The sequence below is a fragment of the Mustela nivalis genome (genome assembly GCF_964662115.1).
Source record: "Mustela nivalis genome assembly, chromosome: 12".
Taxonomy (NCBI): Eukaryota; Metazoa; Chordata; class Mammalia; order Carnivora; family Mustelidae; genus Mustela; species Mustela nivalis.
Genome location: NC_139031.1, coordinates 103,415,361 through 103,438,870, shown reverse-complemented (window position 1 = coordinate 103,438,870; position 23,510 = coordinate 103,415,361). Strand labels below are relative to the sequence as shown.

Sequence of the window (23,510 nt, the reverse complement as noted above, 5' to 3'; positions counted from 1 at the left end):
TGAACCAGCAAGGTGATCAATCTTCCATCACACTTGGGATCTAGAGAAGACAGTGGGGCACATACTTACAACTGACGAAATGAGGGAGCTTCACACTTTAAGGATTTCACAACTTCCCCTGTATATGTAAATTAGGACCAGTATTCACTAATAAAAGCAGTACTTTTACTTTTAGTATTATAATTCCCCTAGATATTCCACACTGTTCTATTTTGAAAAGAACACATGTAGAAATATTTTAAATACTTCATTTAAAGTCAAATGGATGACCATAATAAAGTCTTTTATTTGTTTAACTAAAAAAAACTATTTAACTTTAATTTATTTAACAAAGAGTTATAATTCAACAGATTTTTTTTTTAAAGATTTTATTTATTTATTTGACAGACAGAGATCACAAGTAGGCAGAGAGGCAGGCAGAGAGAGAGAGAGAGAGAGGGAAGCAGGCTTCCTGCGGAGCAGGGAGCCCGATGCGGGGCTCGATCCCAGGACCCTGAGATCATGACCCGAGCTGAAGGCAGCAGCCCAAACCACTGAGCCACCCAGGCGCCCCTAATTCAACAGATTTATAAAAATAAATTTTTAAATGGGGTTTATATATAAAGGTACAAAGTCAAAATATAAAATGTATATATATGCTTATTTATGCATTTATAAACCTCTTTCGTTTTACATTCACATTTATAATTTTTAGCATATACTATAAAATTCAGAGTTACACTCTAAGCACTCTGATTGAATTGATAAAGGCCCTTTCTTTAGATTATTACAACAAACTGCTAAAGCTAATACTGTAAAGCATAAATTTTCAGTACAAAGTCTAATTCATACATTATTTGATACTGTATACTTACTACATCAAACTTCTGAGTGATGTTCCCCTGGATATCAAGTAAATAAACCTTGCCATAATGGGTTCCCAGTGCCAAAAACTGCAAGAGGAACAGAGGGGTCAGTTTATTAATGTACATTAATACACATTTAGTAATCAAACCATTTTCAAAGTCAAGACCGAAGGCATAAGCCATGAGCAACACCTTGCAAGGGATGCACTCCTTGGAGAAGGCTTGATTCCGGCTTCAGGGAAATAACAGAGCAGGGCCTACTTTATTGTGAGAGTGCAAGTCGGCTGTCAGAATGACTCATGAGTACCCTCATCTGCTGACAACTAATGGTGTGGATGCAGTCCGTACACAATGCCTGATGGACTGAGGCTGCAGATTCCAGTGCGGCTGGGAAAATATGACCAACCTATGGTTGAGCTCCAAGTCAGAAGGGAATGATTAACCCCCATGTAATTTATGGCAAATGTGTAAATCTGTGCTATCATTTAAGTTGAACAAATATATATACATGCACAAATGCCAAAGTATGTATTTTTTTTTTTTAAAGAAAGGAAAATCTAAGTCATGCTGAGAGATGAAAAAGCCTGGAAGTATTCATATTATCAGTTAGCATTTAGATGCTGCTATAAAAATTAATGTACAATACTGAGTGTAAATGTTTATATTCTAATGCAAAAAAAAATCCTTTTCTGTCACAAAATAACTGCTGAGCTACATACTTATTTTACAGTATGAAAGAGTTCATACCTCCCACTGTTCCTTTAATTCTTTGAACTAACCCTAAACAAACATGGAGAAACTTTAGGACTACTTGAAATATGATATGAGATTTTTCTTCTTTTTTACTTCTTGTGGCATTACTCAAATAGTTCCAAATTCTATGTATTTCATTGCATGGGAGCATGCTTCATTGCAACCTATAATGAAATGCTCAAATTTACAGGCACTACTAAGCGTTTCAGTCAAGCAGCACAATCTTTATAAAAATAACCTTACAGAAAGTCAAGATTTAAAAGGATTTTATCAAAATGGAATTGCTTAAAATGAAATTTCAGTTCAGGCACTTAAAATATGAAGGTACATTAAAGAGAAGTCACAAAAAGGGAAAGAAGGGGTTCATTAGAAATTCATCCCCTGCAATGCCTTTCACTCCTGCAAGGTTGCCTTTTTTCAGGAAGAAAAAAGTCCCCCGGGTAAAAAAATCAATACTGGTTAATAAAACATCAGGTGTGCAGACATAACTAGGTATGACGATTCTAGCGCACAGGCCTGCCTGAATGCACCGGGTGCCACGCCGATTACTCATCCAGGGCAGACAGCAAACCTGCTGGAAACGGGAAGCCTAGGCCCCATGAAGGAAGGGGCAAGATGTAATTCTAGGGGGAAATTAGTCTGAATATTTAAATCAAACCGGGACCCAAAGCAAAAAAAACATTCTAATGTTGCATTCAAAGCAAAAGAACATTCTAATCAGAAACAGAGGACTCAGATGGCTCAGATGGTTGTAATTTTCTTTTGACAGTGACACTGACAATGTCTGAATTTTAAAAAAGAAAAGAAACCTGCATAATACTAACTAAAAACAAATACTCTGCCTCTTTCTGAGGCTATGATAAAACAATGTGTCTTAAAAGCTCACCACACCCCAAGTATTCAACAGTATTGATTCTCCTCATAAATACTGCATTTAGTTTGTTAGAAAAGTAAAGGGGCTTGGATCCTAAAGGTGCTTCAGTACTGGGTGATTCTCCAATGCCTCTGTGAAGGCCATTCTTGAGCTTCCAGTGACACTTTATTTTATCAGAAGTTTCAAAGGTTCTATGCAGAGTACCCAAATATTAATTCCTTCCTTTTCCCTTTTTTGAAATTAGGAAAGAAAACATAAAGTAATTATTTTGAATTTATAGTTTCAACCTGAAACTGTAATTACTTCACTTCTGAACAAAAAAATCTAGTGGTTTCAGGGTGCATGGGTAGCTCAGTCAGTTAAGTGTCCAACTCCTGACTTTGACTCAGGTCATGATCTTCGCAGGGATGTGAGATCCATGTGGCAGGTGTGGAGCCTGCTTAAGATTCTCCTTCCTGGGGTGTCTGGGAGCCTCAGTGCCTTTGGCTCAGGTCATGATCTCAGGGTCCTGGGATCGAGCCCCACATAGGCTCTTTGCTCAGCAGAGAGCCTGTTTCCCCCTCTCTCGCCTCTTGCCTCTCTGCCTACTTGTGATCTCTCTCTGTCAAATTGAAGGGAAAAAAAAAAAGGAAAAAGATTCTCCTTCCTTCTGCCCTTCCCTGCCCCAAAGTTAAAATTAAAATTAAAAAATGCAGTGGTTTCTATGACAAGCTACCTTTTGTTTACTAAAACGTTTCATCATTTGGATTAAATTGTTGCTGCTGCCTTTTCAAAATAAATAACTTCACTGCTCTTTAAAAAAAAAGTCTGATAAGACAAGTGTATAGGTCTTAGAAAATTTATTTAACTACTGAAATTATTGATGCTTTCACCTGCTAGTGTTTTTGATAACTCGAAAATTGAACAAAAAATGCAAAATTGGCCACAAATCACAAAAGTATATTTAAATCCTTTGAAATGCGACTCTTTGTAGCCATTAAAAGCCTTGAGTTTTTGTAAGTATTAATTTTTTTTTAACCTGAGGACACTTAAAATCTTGGATGGAGAAAGAGTAAGCATAATTTAATCAGCCTCCTTCATGTTTACTTACAGAAACTTGACTCCTTTTATAAACTACCAGATGGATGTCCAATCCTTCTGCCCCATCCCATCCACTGGCATAATGGCTTCTACTTTTATCGAGTGGACTTTGTGTAAGTAAACAAGAGGAACAAGTGACAAGCTTTGGACACCACAAAGGAAACAAGTAGGAGTACATTTCCTATGTGATTAGCTGTATAGTGTCATCTATACTCTCCCCATGGCATTTTACAGTATTCAAAACATCAGAGCAGGGAGTGTCTTTGACTAAACATGAGAAACTAAGTCCCGGGAGTTGATGTGACTTCCCTGGAAATGGTCAATCAGTGGCAGAGAGAAGGCCGGAATTAAGAGCCAAAATACTCTCCATTGGATCAGAAGCCTCATAAATAGAAACATGGGCATCAGATTAGGAGCGTGTGTTCTACAAGTCAGCACTGATTACAGTTCCCACTGTCAGAAGGCTCCTTGACCGAGTTGGTTTAACTATGGTGTTAATAAAGTTTGATCTCTTGGCAGGCAAACTGTTCTCCTTTTTATCCATTCAGAGATTCAACCATATATGCTCAGATAAAAAGCAGGTATAATGGTATAATAAAGGAGACAGATTAGAAAGACTGATTAATTAAATTTAAAGGGTACGCTTAGAATGGCAGCATCTCTAAGACCCTATGGAACATGGCCAATATCAGCTATGCTTAACTCTGAAGGAGGAGTTAGACAGCGGACCCAGAGGCAGACAGTCTTGTAGTAAAGACCATTTTCAAGCAGAACGGATACAACTTGCTCAAAGGTATGGAATCACATAAAATCACACAGGACAAAGTTAAGAAATAACAAGTGGTTATACATGGCAGCGGCATCCAGTTTGTGCCCAGGGAAAGAGACAAGTGATGAGCCTGGAAGGTTGGTTAATAGGAAACATCTGAATATTTGTGGAGATGAAAGGTAGAAGAGGAAAAGGGTATGGGAGAGGCTGTCCAAATCATGAAACACCAGGAAAACAATCAAGAATTCTAGGAAGAATTACATGATCAGATCTGACCCTCTGGAAGATGACTTTAATAGAAAGAAACAGAAATAGAAAGAAATAGAAAGCTGTGGCTGGACCAGAGTGAAAGCAAATCTGTAGGAGAGCAGACTGCCTGGCAAGGTGTGTGTTAGTTCTGGGAGAAATGACAAGTGCCTGAACTGAAAGATGAGGGCTCAGGATGGAAGTGGACTCAAGCAGGTGAGATGGGAGAAGGGACATTACGAGTAAATATAGCCATGTGTTGCTACCAGAACACCACCCAAGCAGAAAAAAGTGGGAAGACAGAAAGCTAATTGCAGGAGAGGGCAAGATCGTAGGGGGCCTTACACACCACAGTAAGGAGCTTAGACTTTATGTAGCAGATGGTGAAAATCACACTAGGATTTTAAACCTGTATTTTCAACACATCATCCTGGCAACCAGGTGGCAGAAGGCTGTAAAGCAGAAAAGTGAGAGGTCTGTGAGTGCAGGCAGGGGAAGTGAGAAAATCATCAGGGCTTAGGAATGACTGGGCAGAAGCAAAGGAAAGTCAGCTTTGGCTTAGGTGACAAGAGACTGTGATGCCACCAAATAGGATAGAGATCAAAAACAGAAGAGAGATTAGAGATGGAAAAGAAGATGCATTATTATGGGTGTGCTGAGTTTCAGGTACAAACAGAACAAAAGTAAAAACTGTTCAAGAGGCACGGGGATAAAGCAGCACACTACTCTGGGGAGGTGTCAGTGTGTAGGTCATCACAGGAATTATGACATTTAAAATAAAGAAAAGTACAAACTAAACAGAAATGTGGACAATGGACCAAATCCTGGGAATACCAACACGTGAAGGTAAGGTGGAGGGAAGGAAAAAGTGAAAGAACGAGAAGGGAATCATAGCAATGATCAAGAGAATAATGAAAGAATGGTGCCACGATAAAAAGGCTTTAAGAAAGCTTCTCTCAGCCTCTATGTAGAACAAAGGTCAGATCCACACTTCTGAAAGCAGCAAAATATCTGTCAGCTGGGGAATGGACAGATAAAATGTGGTATGTCCATACAACGGAATATTATTCGGCAACAAAAAGGAGTGAAGTACTGATCCAGGCTACATGACCCATGAACCTCAAAAACATGACGCTAAGAAGCCAGACACAAGAAATCAACGTGTATGACTTCATGTCTATGCAATATCCAAGATGGGCAAATCCACAGACACAGAAGGAGATACATGGTGATGTGGGGCTAGGGTTAGCATCACTAGTGGTGGGGGGTGAGTGAGATGTGGTGCAGATCAACAGTAGACAAAAAGACCTCTGAATGGGAAGAATGCCTCTGTGGGAAGGCTGGGAATGAATCCAGATGAGACGGGAAAGGGGTCAGGAGCTGAGGCTTCAAGCCTGAGAGATTCGATTTTCTTAATTATAAGGAAATGGCATCCTCAGAGTGAAGGGATGGTGGCTGAAAGACAGACTAAGGACTAATGAAACTGATGAAACACAAATCTGCGACAGTGTTTGTAGTGGCTTGAGGGGGATAACAAAGAACAGGGACGTAAGTGAACTGTAGAAAGCAGGTAGAAAGCAAAGCTAATTGACCGCCTGACAGAGATAAGAAATTAAACAAAGAACCAATTCAAGATCAGAGCTCCCTACAGTCACAGAATGGGGTTAGTAGTAAAATTAACACAAGGGCTTGAAGGATAAGAGGAGTCACCAGAGAGTGCACTGGAAGATCCTCAAATTCCAGGTATGGATGCCGTCCAGATGTGGCCTTACTGGTGGAGAGCAGAGACAAGGCAGAGGTAAAGGTCTGCAAGGACAGCAAGGCCTTTCTTCAGGGAGTGAAGCAAAGCACAGAGGAATTTGGGACATGACAGCAATGGGAGCAGGAAGATGGCAACCATGGGAAGGAGCAGTACAACCTAACAAGAGGTGCCCCGAAGAAGGGGATTTCTGAGGAAGCAAGAGCAAACAAGCATTCTATTAACATGCTGAGTGAATACAAAAATCTGTTTGCAGCAGAACGAGTCCTGAAAGAAAAAGGAAGGGTAGGGGCAAGGAGGAGGATGAGGCAACACCGCTGGTAACACACGATAAAGCCAGGAGATGGACCAGACTTGGGGGCTTGCCTCACTTGTGGGGTCCATGGGGAAGAAGAGGGCAATGGTTCAAATGGCCCAGTCTCCAGCACTCTACTTACAACACATTTTATTTTGGTATAAGAATAGACTAAGGGTGCTGTATAGCACTTAGCTTGGACTCAGATTTTGTGGGGGCTTTGTTATGGCAAGGATTAAAATGTGGAATATATGAATTCACTCACAGGTCATATAAGTAATCATTTGGGGCCTTTCTACTGATTCCTAACACCTCCAATGTAATCTCTTCTTCACTTATGAAAAGCACTGAGTGCTACACCATTTCCAATCTTAACTCTGCCGAACTCTACTACTTATGGTTTGAGGAATTTAAAGTGATGGAGTTGCCAAGAACTACTTGCTATAAATCTTTCACATCTATCTAAATTCTATTTGATACACCCTTGCATTATGGGGAGGGGTGTCTGTGTGTGCAAATACATACATAGAATGTTTTGGTTGTCGTTTTCATTTTTTTGTTGGAGAGGAAAAAGAAAGGAAGAGTAGAAGGGAGACACAATTACTGAGCCACCATCAAGAGCATGAGGATTCCACAGTATAAATCTTATAATCTCTTATAAGAGAAACACCTTACAGAAGAATCCTCTGGAAGGGCTACCTTACCTTGTCATGGACTGTCATGCAGCTAGCTGCATCCTTCTGAAGGATTTCTGTTACCCCATTGGAAAGCCTTTCATACTTCAATTTGGGCTCCTCTTCACTCTCTTCTTCCTGCACAAAGAGCCGAGAAAATAACAGCCATCACGGATTCATTTGAAATAGTCAGACTCAAAACACATTTCTTATGGGGAACCCAGAGAGGGCTTCCTCCATGACTGTCAATAACTACAACTACAGCTCAAGGTTAAGATCGTCATGTTTCATTTTTCCTACTGGGTGTATCAGCTGCTACAACTTCACCAGCAGAATACATTCAAAGGTTGAAAACAGAAGGGTACGTTCTTACTGCTGACAGAATTCAACTTTGGTATATTAGAGTAAATACAAAACTATCTGACCACATAAGCCAATAAAAGATGTGAGGGCAAAATACTTCTCAGTTTGACCTCATGGGCTTTTATAAAACACTCCCAGCAGGGAGAAAGGAATACATAAAACTCCAAAGACATGGATTTTGTATTTCAAGACTATAAATATTTTTGTCAGATTTCAGAATATTTCATTTTAGTTAGAAAAACATAATTATAAAATCAAAGAAAGGAAATTGGAAATTTTATATACAACAAAATGTATTTGTACCTTCAGATAAAAATATTTTAATATTTACTTTCCAAAACTGATAATCCATGATCATTTGTGTTTGTTAGAAAATGTATTTACTTTCATTTGAATAAATCTAATGCATAAAAATTTCTTTTTCTTAAGTGCTCCACATCACTTGGCATCAGGGAAATACAAATCAAAACCACAATGAGATACCACCTCACACCAGTCAGAAAGGCTAAAATTAACAAGTCAGGAAGTGACACAAGTTGGAGAGGATGTGGAGAAAGGGGAACCCTCCTACACTGCTGGTAGGAATGCAAGCTGGTACAGCCACTCTGGAAAACAGCATGGAGGTTCCTCAAAAAGTTGAAAATAGAGCTATCCTACGGCCCAGTAATTGCACTACTGGGTGTTTACCCTAAAGATACAAATTTAGTGATCTGAAGGGGCATGTGCACCTGAATGTTTATAGCAGCAATGTCCACAATAGCCAGACTGTGAAAAGAACCTAGATGTCCACCACAGAGGAATGGATAAGGAAGATGTGGTACAATTCCACAGTAATGGAATACTCTACAGCCATCAAAAGAAACGAAGTCTTGCCACTTGCAACAGCAAGTGGAACTAGAGGGTATTATGCTGAGTGAAATAAGTCAATCAGAGAAAGACAATTATCATATGATCTCCCTGATATGAGGAATTTGAGAGGCAAAGTGGGGGACTTGAGGGGTAGGGAAGGAAAAAATGAAACAAGAAGGGATCGGGAGGGAGACAAACCATAAGAGACTCTTAATCTCACAAAACAAACTGAGAGCTGCCGGGGGGAGGAGGGTAGTGAGAGGGTGGTTGGGTTTTGAACATGGGGGAGGGTATGTCCTATGGTGAGTGCTGTGAAGTGTGTAAGCCTGACAATTCACAGACCTGTACCCCTGGGGCTAATAATACATTATATGTTAATAAGAAAAAATTAAAAAAAAAAAAAAAAGAAGGAAAAATATTGAAAAAAAATTTTTTTCTTAAATGTATTTAAATTTTTTAATCATTCGTATGCATTATTACTAACTTTGTATGTTCAACCTCACTGCTGATACAGCATACCTTATGATATCCCTAATCCTCACAGTTACGGAGTAAAGTTAGGAACCTATATTGACTATGATGGTTCTGAATTAAATCAAGGATAATTATAAAAATTATTACAATGACTCAGAAAAAGATGTTATTTTACTGTATCAATATGTGAAAAGAAACCATAAAATGTGCATGAACCTTCAACTGTGACAGGATAAAGCAGGCAAAAATAAAAGTTCACACACATAATCTACTCACTGACATTCTCTTAAAAAGTAATTGTATATGTGGCGCCTGGGTTCCTTAGTTGGTTAGACGGGCTGCGTTCAGCTCAGGTCATGATTCTAGGGTTCTGGGATTGAACCCTGCACTGGGCTTCGCTGCTCAGCAGAGAGCCTGCTTCTCTCTCTTTCTCTCTGCCTGTCGCTCTGCTTACTTGTGCTCTCTATTTCTCTGTCAAGTAAATAAATAAAATCTTAAAAAAAAAATTGTGTAGTCTTCATTTCCCAGCTAACATTAAAGTAGTATGGGGCACACCAATGCTCCCACCCAGAAAAACCAGAAAGCTTTAACAAAATACATAGCAACAGTCAAAGGCATCAGTGAAAGGGCTGCTGAAGCCACTACCTGAGCTAGAAGGACCAAGACTCCAAGGTGGTGGAGAAACCGGAGAAAGCAAGGGGAGGTGAGCTGCCAAGCGCCAGCCATTCTTCCTGGAGGTATTTACTAATTTGGAGTGTAGGACAAGAGGCTGAGAATCCAAGCTCTGCCTTGGAAGATGGCCATTGCTGAGGGTAGGAAAAGCAGCAAACCTTCTGGTACTCATAGGGCTCAAGTAACAAAACTGGAAGCTTGAGGGGCTAAGATCCCAGTGGAGGAGAGAGGCATACAAGTAAGCTTGCTACACACTACTTCTCCCCATAAGACAACCGCCAATTTCAAAACCAACATGAGACAAGAGGGTAAAAAGCTAAACAGAAAGCCTCAAAAATGCAAACCAGCTGCCTTGGTGTGCTGATAAGATAAGAAATAGATTGCAGGAATTACCAACAAATGAAGTCCTGATGAATACCACAAGCTAATTGGAACTCCTGGTCCCAAGGGGACTCACAAAAAAGTGCTTACCAAAACTTCAATCTGTCTCAGACTCAGTTCAACCCCTGACTAGATTAAGGTATGTATGTATCCCCCAACCTACCTGTCCAAAGGACAGGGTGACTCCTGAGAGAAAAAAAACTTTTTGGAATATAAAAACTACTCGGGCCTCTACTATTTTCATTTATGTTACTGGGAATAAAAAATAATAAAATCAATTAAAAAATCACCAGATATGCCACAGGACAGGACCAAGTAACTAAAAGTCAAGGAGGAAAAAAAGACCATAAAAACAGACCCATGGGTGACCTGGAGTTAGCAAAAGGGGCTTTAATATGACTATGATTCATCTGTTCAAAAAAAAAAAAAAAAGAAGAAGAAGACAGATGAAAGGATAGCAGTTTTCAACAGGGAATTGTAATCTGTTAAAAAGATTCAAATGGAAATTTTAAAAGTGAGAAATGTCACTGAAACTAAGAACGCAACAGATGGCTTAGCAGAAGACAGGATTAGTGAAGTGTAAAACAGGTCAAAAAATATCCAAAGGGAAGCCAGAGTAGAAAAAACGGGATGAAAAATACAGAATAGGAGATATGTGGAATACAGGGAAAAGGGCTAACATTTTTAGTTAAAGTCCCAGAAAAATAAGAAAAATGGCAGGGGGAAAAGCAGAAATAACATTTAAAGAGGTTAACAACTGAGAATTTCCTAAAACTGACAGACATCAATGCAGGAATTCAAGAAGCTTTGTAATCCCATGCAAGATAAATACGAAGAAAATAACACCTAGGTACATCACAGTAAAAATAAGTGAAAGAAAAACGACTTGTAGAGTAGTTAAATGCTGGGCCTGGTGAAGATTATGACTGACAGGACACACCAGGCAGAGATGCAAACTCAAATGTCAAGAGAAATCTTTGCCTCTGGGGCACAGAACTGGATCATCTCATGGAAAGGAGGATATTCATCAAACATCATGAAAAAGACTTAATATCAGATCCCACCACTCTCTTGACTTTAGAAAAACAAACACTGGAGAGTTAAATGTAATTATTCCATTTTAAAGATTTTTAGTACAATGATGACCAGAAATTTTAACTTCACCAAGACACATACACAAAGCCAAAATTAAAACTGTTATGAAAGGCCTAAAGTTAAGGACTTGTACAACACACTACCCAATCGCCTATGAAGATGAGGCTACACATCACAACAGGAAATGAGGCTACAAAAGCCTTCACAATTTCTATGCCTACAAATAACTATGAACTGTGTGATCAATAGGAAATGTTTAAAAATATATTTAGCGGGCGTCTGGGTGGCTCAGTGGGTTAAAGCCTCTGCCTTCGGCTCAGGTCACGATCTCAGGGTCCTGGGATCGAGCCCCACATCGGGCTCTCTGCTCAGCAGGGAGCCTGCTTCCTCCTCTCTCTCTGCCTGCCTCTCTGCCTACTTGTGATCTCTGTCTGTCAAATAAATAATTAAATAAAATCTTTAAAAAATATTTAGCAGATGCGTTAGTTATCTATTGCTGCATAACATATTATGCCAAAGTTTGCTGATTTAAAACAATAAATGTATTATTTTTGTTTTATTTATTCATATTTATATAAATTTATTTTATTTATTCATATTTATATAAATTATTTCTTCATATTTATATAAATAAATATAAATAAATAATATTTATTCATATTAAATATGAATTTAATAGTTCTGTGGGTAAGCAATACAGGACTGGCTTAGGTGGGTGGTTCGGACTTAAGGTCTCTCACAGGGTTGCAGGCAAGATGTCTGCTGAGGCTGCAGCCATCTGAACACGTGACTGGGGTTAGGGTATCTGCTTCCACAATGGCTCACTCAAATGTGGCCAAGCTGGTGCTGCATGTTGGCAAGGGGCTTCAGTTCCTCACCTCACTGACCTCTGTCTGGGTTGCTAGAGTGTCCACAGGACATGGAAAATGAAGTCCCCTGAAATGAGTGATCCAAAAGCAAGCAAAGTTGAATATGACGTAGCCTAAGAGGTCACACTTCTGCAATATTCTACTGATCATACAGGTCAGCCACGATTGAGTGTGGGAGAGGGGGTCACAAGAGCAGGGGTAATAGGTGAAGATCACTGGGGGTCACTGTGCAGGCTAGCTACAAAAGTAATAAAATTAAGAGCAATAAAGATGGTTTAAAACATCAGTAGGGGCACCTGAGTGGCTCAGTTGGTTAAGCATGCGCCTTCAGCTCAGGTTATGATCCCAGGACCCAGGGATCAAGCCTCACATCAGGCTCCCTGCTCAGTGGTGGGGGTCTCCTTCTCCCTTTCCACCCCACCGCTACTCAGGCTTTTGCGCTTCCTCTCTCTCAAATAAATAAAATCTTTGAATAAAATCAATATTTCGTGCCTTTGATGAGCTGTCAAATTTATTTCCCCAGTATATACCAGCTATCAGTTGTTTATTTAGTAAGAGTATTAAAAATCAAACTTTCCAAGAATAACTTTAAAAACAGTGACAGAAGGGAGTATAATAGGCATGGTTATCTAAAAGACCTATACTACTTGGGGTATCTGGGTGGCTCAGTTGGTTAAGCATCTGATTCTTGAGCTCAGCTCAGGTCTTGATCTCAGAGTTGTGAGTTCGAGCCCCACATCGGGCTCTACATTAAAACAAACAAACAAACAAACAACCACCCACCTAGATTTCTTTAAAAAGATAACTGACGATAACCAACCCCAGAAGCCATCGTATGTCAAAACTGACTTGTTAAAATAGCTAATTAATTACATCTAAAAAAACCTCCAAAAAGGAAAATTACAAAAAGCAACAAATAAACTCTTCTACTTATGTACCTACAAGCCACAAATAGAAATCCTTACAAAGTTAACATTAAATGTGGCAAAGATGACGTGTGCCTTCTGAAGTAAATGTGTTAAATACAAACTGAATCCTGAATGCTGGTCTTTATAATAAGATGCCACATGTTGCTCGAGTCTGGACATCAAATGTGCATCCAATGTGAAAAGTTAATTCTAGCCTCTTGACTGTTTTGCATAAAAGCACTCATCCACGGACCATTAGATAAAGTTACTGTAAATAAGGTTTGCCTGTCTTATTTATAAGTGAAAACCAAATAATTTCTCTCACATAAATATACAAAAATAAATACTTTCGCAACACAGCTCACTGAAGCATTCGTGCTAGGCTTCAAAACCCATAAATAAAATGAAAACTCTGATATTACGCAGTTGATGTAGCATTTCATGCCTTTCTGACAGGTATCTTTTATGTTAAGCTAAAAAGCAGGCTAAAGGTGAATTTTTAAGGCTTTTTTTTTTCTGCTTGCTGTAAACAAAGAAAATGGAAAATGATTCAAAAATACAATTCATGGAAGCTATTCCACTGCCGCAGACTATATATCACATTTTAAATAATTTTTTTCAAATCAAGCAGATTCAATATAGTTTCACCTTTAAAAAAATTAAGCAGAAAGAAAGGTTTTTGTGCAGTTTTAATTTCTATGGAAAACAACCCAGTGTTAATAAAAGGCAATCAATAATTTTTGTTAAATTTTAATAATCTTGCAAAGCTACAAATAAAACCATCAACAGTCTGAGTTGAGATGACAGTTAACTGCGTTTCTATGACAACCTAGTAGAAGAGTACAAGTCTTGACTTGCAGCTAAGCGAAGATATGAACAGAGTGACATTTACCCATACAAGAAAAATTTGCAGCTTTCCTTTAAAAGGAATCAATTCTTCAACTAACATGGATTTTCACTAAGTGTAAGGTACTTTTAATTAAAGACAAGTCCTTTAAACCATCCTATGTAGGATTCTAAAACACTACCTGAAAAAAATTTTGTATCACAGTCATTCCTACAGAGCTTGTACTAAAAGCAAAAAAATTATTTTTGTGGATAACAGATGAGGGCAATTAAAGATTTCTGCCTGAAAAACTATTTAGTAATTTGTTACTAACACTGTAGGGTCAATTTTCATGGCAGAAGTCCTATCACCTAAGTCAGATGTGCACACCCAAAAGAATATTGCACTTTTCACCTAATAATTTAAAATTCATGTACAAGAAAAACTTTTTTGGTGTTTATAACCAATTTTTCAACCTCTTTTAACTTTCTCCACATCTTTCACATACCAGTACATTTTATATACCAATGTTACAGTCCAGAGGAGGATCTGAATTTTACTTTTAAAAAATATGTGTCATATGTATATATTCAGGGAGTTAAATGGAAAGATCATTACACTTTTTTATTGTTACTCTTAATATGGAAGTTAGAATTTTATTTCTGGATACTATTTCTTTATTAAAATGCACTGTTTTTTTTTTTTTTTTTTTTTTTTGTTATTGCTGTTGTTATTCTGTTTCTTTCCCCCCCCCCCAAAATAAAATACCAGAAAAACTGAAAAGGAGGGGTGAACTATCTTATAAGATCCGAGTAAAGCCAGTGGAAAATATGATCACGTGAGCACTCCCTGACAAATTACAACCTTTCTCTACCAAGATGGCCTCCAACTTCACCTATGAGAAAGACCTCAGCTGAACATTCAGAAATTATGATAAGATGAGTGGTTTACTGGGCCTCATGTCACCATCGCATCTGACAAGGAGCAAATCCAAAGCCAGATACAATAGGAACACTATAAACATTTAAAAAAAAAAAAAAAAAGTAATTGTTTAAAAAAAAAAAATGCAGTCTGAACTTCCAGGGTAAAAAACTGAGTGTTAATAAAAAGCAAAAGAATCATCAACCATGGGTATGAAGGTATAAAAGAAAAGCCAGAACATTCTCTATAGAATTCTAATTCGCTTAAGGGGAACTGAAATATTCAAAACTGGTAGACTCCCTTGTGAGTTTGATACTAAAAAAACCTACTGAAATCTAGTTTCAGAATATCTGAATTACAGAAATTCCATATTTTAAAAAATTTTCATTCTTTACAAATAATTCACTTTTGATTTTGTTGCTGTTATTATTTGTTGTTTGGGATACAGCATGACATGGAACTTGATCTCACTACCCTGAGATCATGACCAGAGCCAGAATCAAGAGTTGAACACTTGACTAAGCCACCAAGCACCCCCAAATAATTCACTTTGAAAGAAGTCCCATGACATACTGAAATCTTTTGTAATCACTATTCAATAGAGAAGACACAGGGAGAAGAGGAAAAAAAAAAAAGTTGAGTCAAATACAAATAAAAATTTTTTTAAAAGCACAATTCAAACTATACCGTAAGTCAATTAAAACACGTAATTTGAATTTCAAAAACATGACTAACAAATTTTTAAGAAACAGACTTATTCTATTGACTACAACAAGGGTATTATCAACAAAGTCAAGAACTATACATTTTATTGTGTTAAGTACATGTATTTGAAACTACAATGTTATCAGTAAACATATATGGATATGCATGCACATTACAGGACATCCCCAAATACGTCATGTCAATCTTGAATAAAAGAGATCTATGGTGAGAAAAACCTGCATAAAGTCCCTGATGAACATATGAACATAAGATTCACAACTAATCAAGGACTAATGATTCCAATTAGCCCTGTTTTGCTTACCACCCCCGCTCAAATGAATGCTACCTCCTTAAAAGGGCAAATGCAACCATTAATTATTGTAGGCTAGAGTTCTTTTACAGAAAATCATTTTCTTCACACAAAAAGATGGCTGGTAGGAAAGACAGCTTTATATATCCTTCCAAAATGTCAAAACATATCAAGAAAACTACATAAATAAGTGAAAGAGTAACTTCTGGTTTCCATTAATAACACAAGGTATTATAGCTGCCTCAATGACCAAACTTTTTAAGAAAGTGACATGGAGATAATGGAATTCATCCACAATAAAACAACTGTGGTCAAAGCTCCCAGGATGCCTTTCCATCAGACTGGTGACAGATAAGCAATTACATTCTTATATGAATGCAAATAATGTTAAATTTTGACTTTCAAGCAATACTGCTATTACAGAAAACATATTAACCAAAGAAAGCAGCTGAAATTAGAGCTGATAAATATAATCTAGATGACATGGGTCCACTTTTTCATACAGATAATTTATGATGAGTCTATTCATATCTATATATTTAATTTTTTAAAAAGAACTTACTTATTTATTTCTCAGAGAGAGAGAGATTACAAGTAGGCAGAGGGTCAGGCAGAGAGAGAGGGGGAAACAGGCTCCCCGCTGAGCAGAGAGCCTGATGCGGGGCTTGATGCCAGCACCCTGAGATCATGACCTGAGCTGAAGGCAGAGGCTTAACCCATTGAGCCACCCAGGTGCCCCTAATTTAATTTAATTTAATTTTAGAGAGAGAGGAAACGAGAGAGGCAGAGAGAGGGAGAGCAAGAATCTTATTAAACAGGCTCCATACCCAGAGCGGAACCTGACATAGGACTCGATCTCACAACCCTTAGATCAAGACCTGAGCTAAAACCAAGAGTCAGATGCTTAACTGAGCCACCTAGGCACCACCATATCCATATATTTCTAAAAGCATAAAATACATATGGTTAAATAAGGGGTTCTCAAACCAAGGGTAATTTTATCCCCATAACACATTTATTTGGCAATGCCTAGAGACATTTTTGTTGTCATGACTGAGTGGAAGGAGAAGATGCTGTTGGCATCACGTAAGTACAGGCCAGAGAGGATGCTAAACATCCTACAATACACAGGGTTATCTTCCAAAACAAAAATTATCCTGAGAAAAATGGCAACAGTCCCAAGATTAAGATGCTGGGTTAAATAAATTTCATAAGATTAAATGTTCTAAGGACATTAAAATCTGTTTTCAAAGACCTTTAAAGGGAAGTATCGAACAAGCTTCTGTTGGTGGGGGGAAATCAGAAGAATAAGCAGCAAAATAGTGACCTTCCTAAACCTCAGTTTCTTCATTTGTCCACTCGGGGAAAGAGCACGACCCACATCACAGGGTTGCTGCAGCCATTACAGAAAATAACAAATAATCAGTACTGCGAGTTATTGCCAATATTTTCTATACTTTCAAAGGTAAACATGTATTACATTTATTATAGAAATAAATGCTGTTTTTGAAGCCATTGTTCAATCTTCCAAAGTCTACCTACTGAACTAAGATTCTTATCTTTTAAAGCTGCTTTCCTTACCATAACAGTTTTGAGTAGAAGAGTGAGAAAAAGTTGAACCTCTAATAATTGAAGAGCTCTACTTAAGATTCACAGGCTATGCAGTCTTCATAAACCCTGGTCTCTCCTCTGCCCTATAGCATCAGAATTTCATGTTCAATTCAAGGCGGAAAAAAATAAGGTGAAAGTTCCCATGCCCTGAGCCACATACCATAAACAGGATCAACTCCCATCATTTATTTTATATTGGGAAAGCGATAAGAATATATAGAGGAGGGGGGGGACGGAAAAAGCAAATAAGCTTTTCATTTCCTTCCAGCCATATGGAATAACCTCACCAATCTTCAAGGTATGCCATTCAGGTGGACAATTTCCTCCACTAAAGCCAACATAACCCTCTTTTCCTTTCTTCCCAATATCCCCTGGTGATCACAAGATCCTGAGAAGCAGGGTTTATGCCTTTTCATTGTTCTGAACTTCACCTAACAAAACTGTGGGTACCTAATAAAGACCAGTGAAAACAAAAGTACGCGATACCAACAGACTGAGTTTAGTAAGAAGCTTTTCTAAGACATTCTCATTTGGATTTCCACACAGGAAAATCCAAATCATAAGCTATCAGCCAAAAGGAACTGCAGAGATCACCTAAACTACGTGTTATTTTATAGACACAGTGGGGGGTGGGGTGGAAGGAGCCTGGGAGCTGGAGGCACTAAATAGAGGGAAGAGAGTAGCTCTTCCAAAACAGCAGAAATCAGAATTATGAATGTGCAGAAAATAAGCTCTACCTCCTAATTACAAGAGCTGATAGAGACCTTACAAACTCAATTTTCATGAACAACTTACATTTATAATTTATATGTTTATTTATAAACATATAATTTATAATTTATATGGACAAGAAAGATGCTCCAGTCCCTGAGATTATTTTACATTTTAGAGGAGATTAAATATTTCTCAAACATCTTTCAATTGCACACTCCATATTCCAGATGCAAAGAAGCACCCGGCTGGTCCCCCCACCGAAGTCACTGACAGCGTCCCAAAACTTTCCACTAAGAAAAAAATAAAGATGAAAACCTAAAGTAGCAGTAACAATTAAGACAAAGTGTTAACAAGAATCAAGGAGAGACTAATACATTCAAGCATACATTCAAGTAATGGGAGTTCATGACACCCCTTGATTTGCTTCACGCAAATACAATCTGAACAAAAGTCAAAAGCTGCTTTCGCCCACCCACCAACCCTCCCGTGCCCGTGACCCAGAGCCTGTCCTACTCGACCAGATGCCCAACTCAACCACATGTCCCTTAGGGACTGTCTTCTCCAGAAGGAGGGAACTTTCTGCAACCTCTTTCCACTATTTCCTGACGCCTGCACTTTCGGCCCCAGCCTCCATCTGTCCACACCCTCCTCCTACCGGCAGAGACCAAAAGCCACTGACATGTGACAGGGCATTACTGATGGTCTGACAGTCCCAGCAGTTAAGTACTGTAGGACCAAGAGAACACTGGTAGCAGGAAGGGGGGCAGTGCGGGAAAACAGAGAACACTCAGAAAGGTCAAAGGAAGAATGCAACAGTAAACCATAAAATAGAATCATTAATAAGCTCAAGGGCTAGCACTTTTTAAAGACAAATAACATAAGGTAAGCACAGAATACACTGAGAAAATAAGTCATCCCAGTACTGCCCATCTCCTGCAGAAGGAGATCTGGCCTAGACTGTTTCTGCGCGTTCTATTAAAAACCCTCAAACAGAAAGTCCCTAAGCTATTTAAACTGCCCTATAATAGGGAAATAATAAAAACCTCCCAGTTCATTTTGAAAAGGCGGTAGGGGTGCCTGCGTGGCTCTGTTGGTTAAAGGGCGGACTCTTCATTTCCCCACAGGTTGTGAGACTGAGCCCTACATTGTGCTCTGTGCTCAGCGGAGTCTTGAGTCTCTCCCCACTCCCGTCCCTCTCCCCATTTGCACACACACGCTCTCTCAAATTAAAAAAAAAAAAAAAAATGTGGCATAACCCTGACACGAAAATTCCCAAACATCAAAAAGGAGGAAAAAACAGTTCAGTCACATCAGGTCAGAACTTAAATGTAAAAAATTCTAAACAGAACATCATAAATTAAAGTCCCGCATGTATTAATAGAAAACTTCTAAGATCAAATATCACAGAAATGCAAAGACTATTCAGTCTGATCCATAAGAAATGTGACTTCATCATTTGAGAGGCCAAAGAAAAACAGAAGAACCAAAATGGCAGATACTAAAAGAGCATTTATAAAGTTCAACCCTCATTTCTGATATTTCCGATTCTTTAAACAACAAAAAACTTCCAGTAAGTAAAAAGGTTTCTTTCTTGAAAAGCTCAGTTGAACATTTGAAATCAAAAGCCAACATGACACTTAACAATGAAGAGAAACAAGAGGAAACTCATTGGTGTCTATTATCGATTTATTTTTCAAAACTAATTTAGGGCACCTGGGTGGCTTAGTTGTTAGGCGTCTGCCTTCAGCTCAGGTCATGATCCTGACCCTCCTGATCCCGCTTCTCCCTCTCCCAACTTCCCCTGCTTGTGTTCCTGCTCTTGCTGTCTCTCTGTCAAATAAATAAAATCTTAAACAAACAAACAAAAAACCAAAAACTGATTTGGAAGTTTTAGTCAAGGTAAAAGACAAGACTATGGAAAACAATGTATCATTGTTGAGGGTCTTAATTAAAGATGACAGGACTACAGGGAAAGAACAAAACTTAAGGTTTGTGATGATTAATCTTGTGTCAACCTGACTGGGCCATGGAATGCCCAGATATTTGTCGGTCATTACTCCAGGTGTATCTATGAGGAATTAACATTTAAATTGCTAGACTGATTAAAGCAGACTGTCGTTCCCAATATGCGTGGGCTTCATCCAATCAGTTGAAGGCCTGAATAGAACAAAAAGGCTGACGCTCTGGAGTAGTAAGAGAGTTTTTCTGCCTGACTGCCTTCAAACCGGGCAGCTTTTTTCCCCAGTATTCGAATCGGAAGTGAAACACAGGCTCTTTCTTGGTGTCGAGCCTGTGAAACCACTGGCTCTCCTAGGTCTCCAGCTTGCTGACTTACCCTGCAGGTGTGGGGACTTGCCAGTTCCATAATCACATGAGCCAATTCCTTCTAACAAATCTCTCTCTCTCAGATCCCATTGACCTCTCTCAGATTTTCTCTCACTCTCTCAGAGGCTACTGGTTCTGTTTCTCTACAGAACGCTGCCTGATACACAACATAGCTCCTGCCAAGACAGAGAACTTGCATGGGCTGCTGGCCTCTTAAGTCCAAATGAGCCCCGAAGGCAGTATAAAAGGAGAGAGCAATTCCAGAACTTAACAGCCCCAAGTGAGAAACTGTGGAGGCAACTGGAATCATTGGGAAGGCGGAGCTGTTTAGACACAGCACTCACCCTCTGAGGTTTTGCTACCCATTCACTAGAGAAATGGGCAGCAACAGCTCTGCCCCTGACTGGTGAGCACTAAGGAGCTACACTCACTCCTCAACCCTAACCCTAACTCTTCTTCTGTCCTTCCCCTATGAAATGGAGATTAACTCTTCTCAGTGCTGCTCCCTCCAGCAGATCTGCCTCACGGGCACTTTATAAGGACTCAACACTCATAGCACAAATTCCCACACTGAAACACATTTTTCAAGGAAGCATTCAAAGAGAAAAAAAAATCTAAAGGAGGCTGTAAGAGATATGAAAAATAAATAATGAGAAATGAGAAAAATCTTGGTAAAGTTCACTAATGTCATTTAAAAAAAAGAAGATGGGAGAAAAGGAGAGAAAATTACCCAAATCTAATTACCTCCTAGTTTTACAGTACTTCAAAAAATGAAGATACATTACTTTTGATTTTGCCACATCATTAAGAAAATGTTTTCAACACATGCAAGTGTGAATATTGTTATTAGGGAACAAAGAGGGAATGCTATGGTGTCTACTGGAAGTCTGCAAATACCCGAAGTAACTAACCCTTAGAAGTTGGAGGAGGCCCAGTAAAGAATCTCCAGACTCAGAAGGCATTTTAATGCCAAAGAAATGAAGCAAACTACTCCGTACCATTTACACAGAGTTTTATTCAGGGTAACTTACGGATAGGAGCAATGGTGGGAGGCAGAAAAACGATCCAGAGCACTACATTGCTACTATTCTCCACCACATACTCTCCACCTAAGCCTGGACCTCAATCCACAGTTTTTATAGAGTGAGGGGCATGGTAGTGAGATCATAGGGTAGTTACATAAAGTGACACCACCAGAGGGTCTGTCCTAGTTATCTAGAGTGGTGCCACCTGTGCACCAGCGGATCCCTACTAGTTATCCAGAGTAGTACAACCCGTACACCAGAGGGTCTGTCCTAGTTATCTAGAGTGGCGCCACCTGTGCACCAGAGGATCCCTACTAGTCATCTAGAGTGGTGCACCCTGGTGCCCCTGCAAGCCAGAGGAGAGAACATCTTGAACATCTGGGAGTCAGTGGTGTCAGCACTCCTACACCATCACAGACCAACTATGTCAAAGGCGCCCCCGATCACTGATGGAAATGATGACAACAGCCTAAAACCTTTAGCTTCATCAAAGGTTTCCTCTCTCTCATCTCTTTTGATACTATTTTCAGGGATTTATTTCATTCACTGAGGTCTTTGGAGAAAACAATCATGTTCTAAAAGTAAAGAATGATAGTAACGCAGACACCTATGAATCTTTATACTTAAAAACGGTTGTACTAAAACTGAAATAGCTCATGGAAGAAAAGAAATCTGTAGATTTTAGGAATTAGTTTTGTTACAGCATTTCTTGAGTCTTCAGAGAAAGGAATGTTTTCAAGTCCTGACAGTAGAATCAGGTTCTAATTGCCAAGTGCAATGATTATATAAACAACATTCTTGGACCAGTATCAGAAGAGACACACATGTTTTTATAAACACAGCTCCCAAAAGTATCAGCAGTTTCATTTCAACTGTTTTCTGTGCTGAATGAAAAGTGCTAAGGGAATAAGATCATCCAATCACATTATTTACTGTATTTGTTTCCTGTGGCTGCTGTAACAAATTACCATACTCAGTGGCTTAGAACAACACAAGTTTGGTATCTTACAGTCCAATACAGATATCACTGGGCAAAAATCAATACACAGAAGGGCTGCATGCCTCTGGAGGCTCTAGGGGAGAATAGGTTTCCTCAACTTTTCCAGCTCCTAGATACCACCTGCATTCATTCGCTGTGGGCCCCCTCCTTTCTGTACCCTCAAAGCCAAAAAAGGTGGGTCAAGTTCTTCCCACATCACATCACTCTGGCCTCCGCTGCCTCTCTCATCCACTTGTGGAGATTCTTGTGACTACAGTGTTCCCACCTGGATTATCCAGAACAATCTCCCCTTTTTTTTTTTTAAAGATTTATTTATTTATTTATTTGACAGGCAGAGATCACAAGCAGGCAGAGAGGCAGACAGAGAGCAAGGGGGAGGAAGCAGGCTCCCTGCTGAGCAGGGAACCCGATGTGGGACTCGATCCCAGGACCCTGGGATCATGACCTGAGTTGAAGGCAGAGGCTTTAACCCGCTGAGCCACCCAGTTGCCCCCAATCTCCCTATTTTATAGTCAGTTGATTAGCAACCTTAATTCCATCTGCAACCTTAATTTCTCTTGCCGTGTAACACAACACAGGCACGGGTTCCAGGGATTAGGACACAGACATCTTTGAGGACCATTACTCTGCCTACCGTTATTCTGCCTGCTACTGTGAGAGGATAAAAATAATAGTGGGAATGGAGCTGGATGCCCTCAAGCCAAAACTAAAAGACAGTTCTCACTTGCTTGTCCCTAAATTAAACCATGATCCTTTTGATGACACAGCATGGGATAAAACAGTTCTCAGCTTGAGTTAGGAGGTCCTTGATATCCATTTTTGATAAAGGGATCTCTTAAAGTCCTGGTTTTATAATTTCCAAAATAAGAACAGAAAGTTTCATATAACTGTCATATATATATGAACTATAACCAGTTTCATGTAACTGTTCTAAGGATTTGTAAAATCAATTCATTTATTCATTCACAAGCAGCTCTGCTGGTGAGACCCCAGGGACAGGGGCCAAGCCCTCATGAACGAACCTGGCACTGAAGTGGTATAAAAATAACAAAGCAGGGACGCCTGGGTGGCTCAGTTGGTTAAGCGGCTGCCTTCGGCTCAGGTCATGATTCCAGCATCCTGGGATCGAGTCCCACATCGGGCTCCTTGCTTGGCTGGGAGCCTGCT

General features: G+C 39.2%; 1 protein-coding gene across 4 annotated transcripts in view; it reads right to left on the bottom strand.

The window, feature by feature from the left end:
• Nucleotides 1–23,510, bottom strand: part of VPS41 (VPS41 subunit of HOPS complex) — a 175,983-nt gene that overhangs the window by 131,297 nt on the left and 21,176 nt on the right. For all 4 annotated transcript variants that reach the window (XM_082692551.1, XM_082692549.1, XM_082692550.1 and 1 more), the window contains exons 3-4: nt 7,326–7,433; nt 855–932 (exon numbers count right to left, since the gene is read on the bottom strand). In XM_082692551.1, coding sequence (XP_082548677.1) covers nt 855–932; nt 7,326–7,433 — 186 coding nt within the window. The remainder of the gene's footprint in view (nt 1–854; nt 933–7,325; nt 7,434–23,510) is intronic.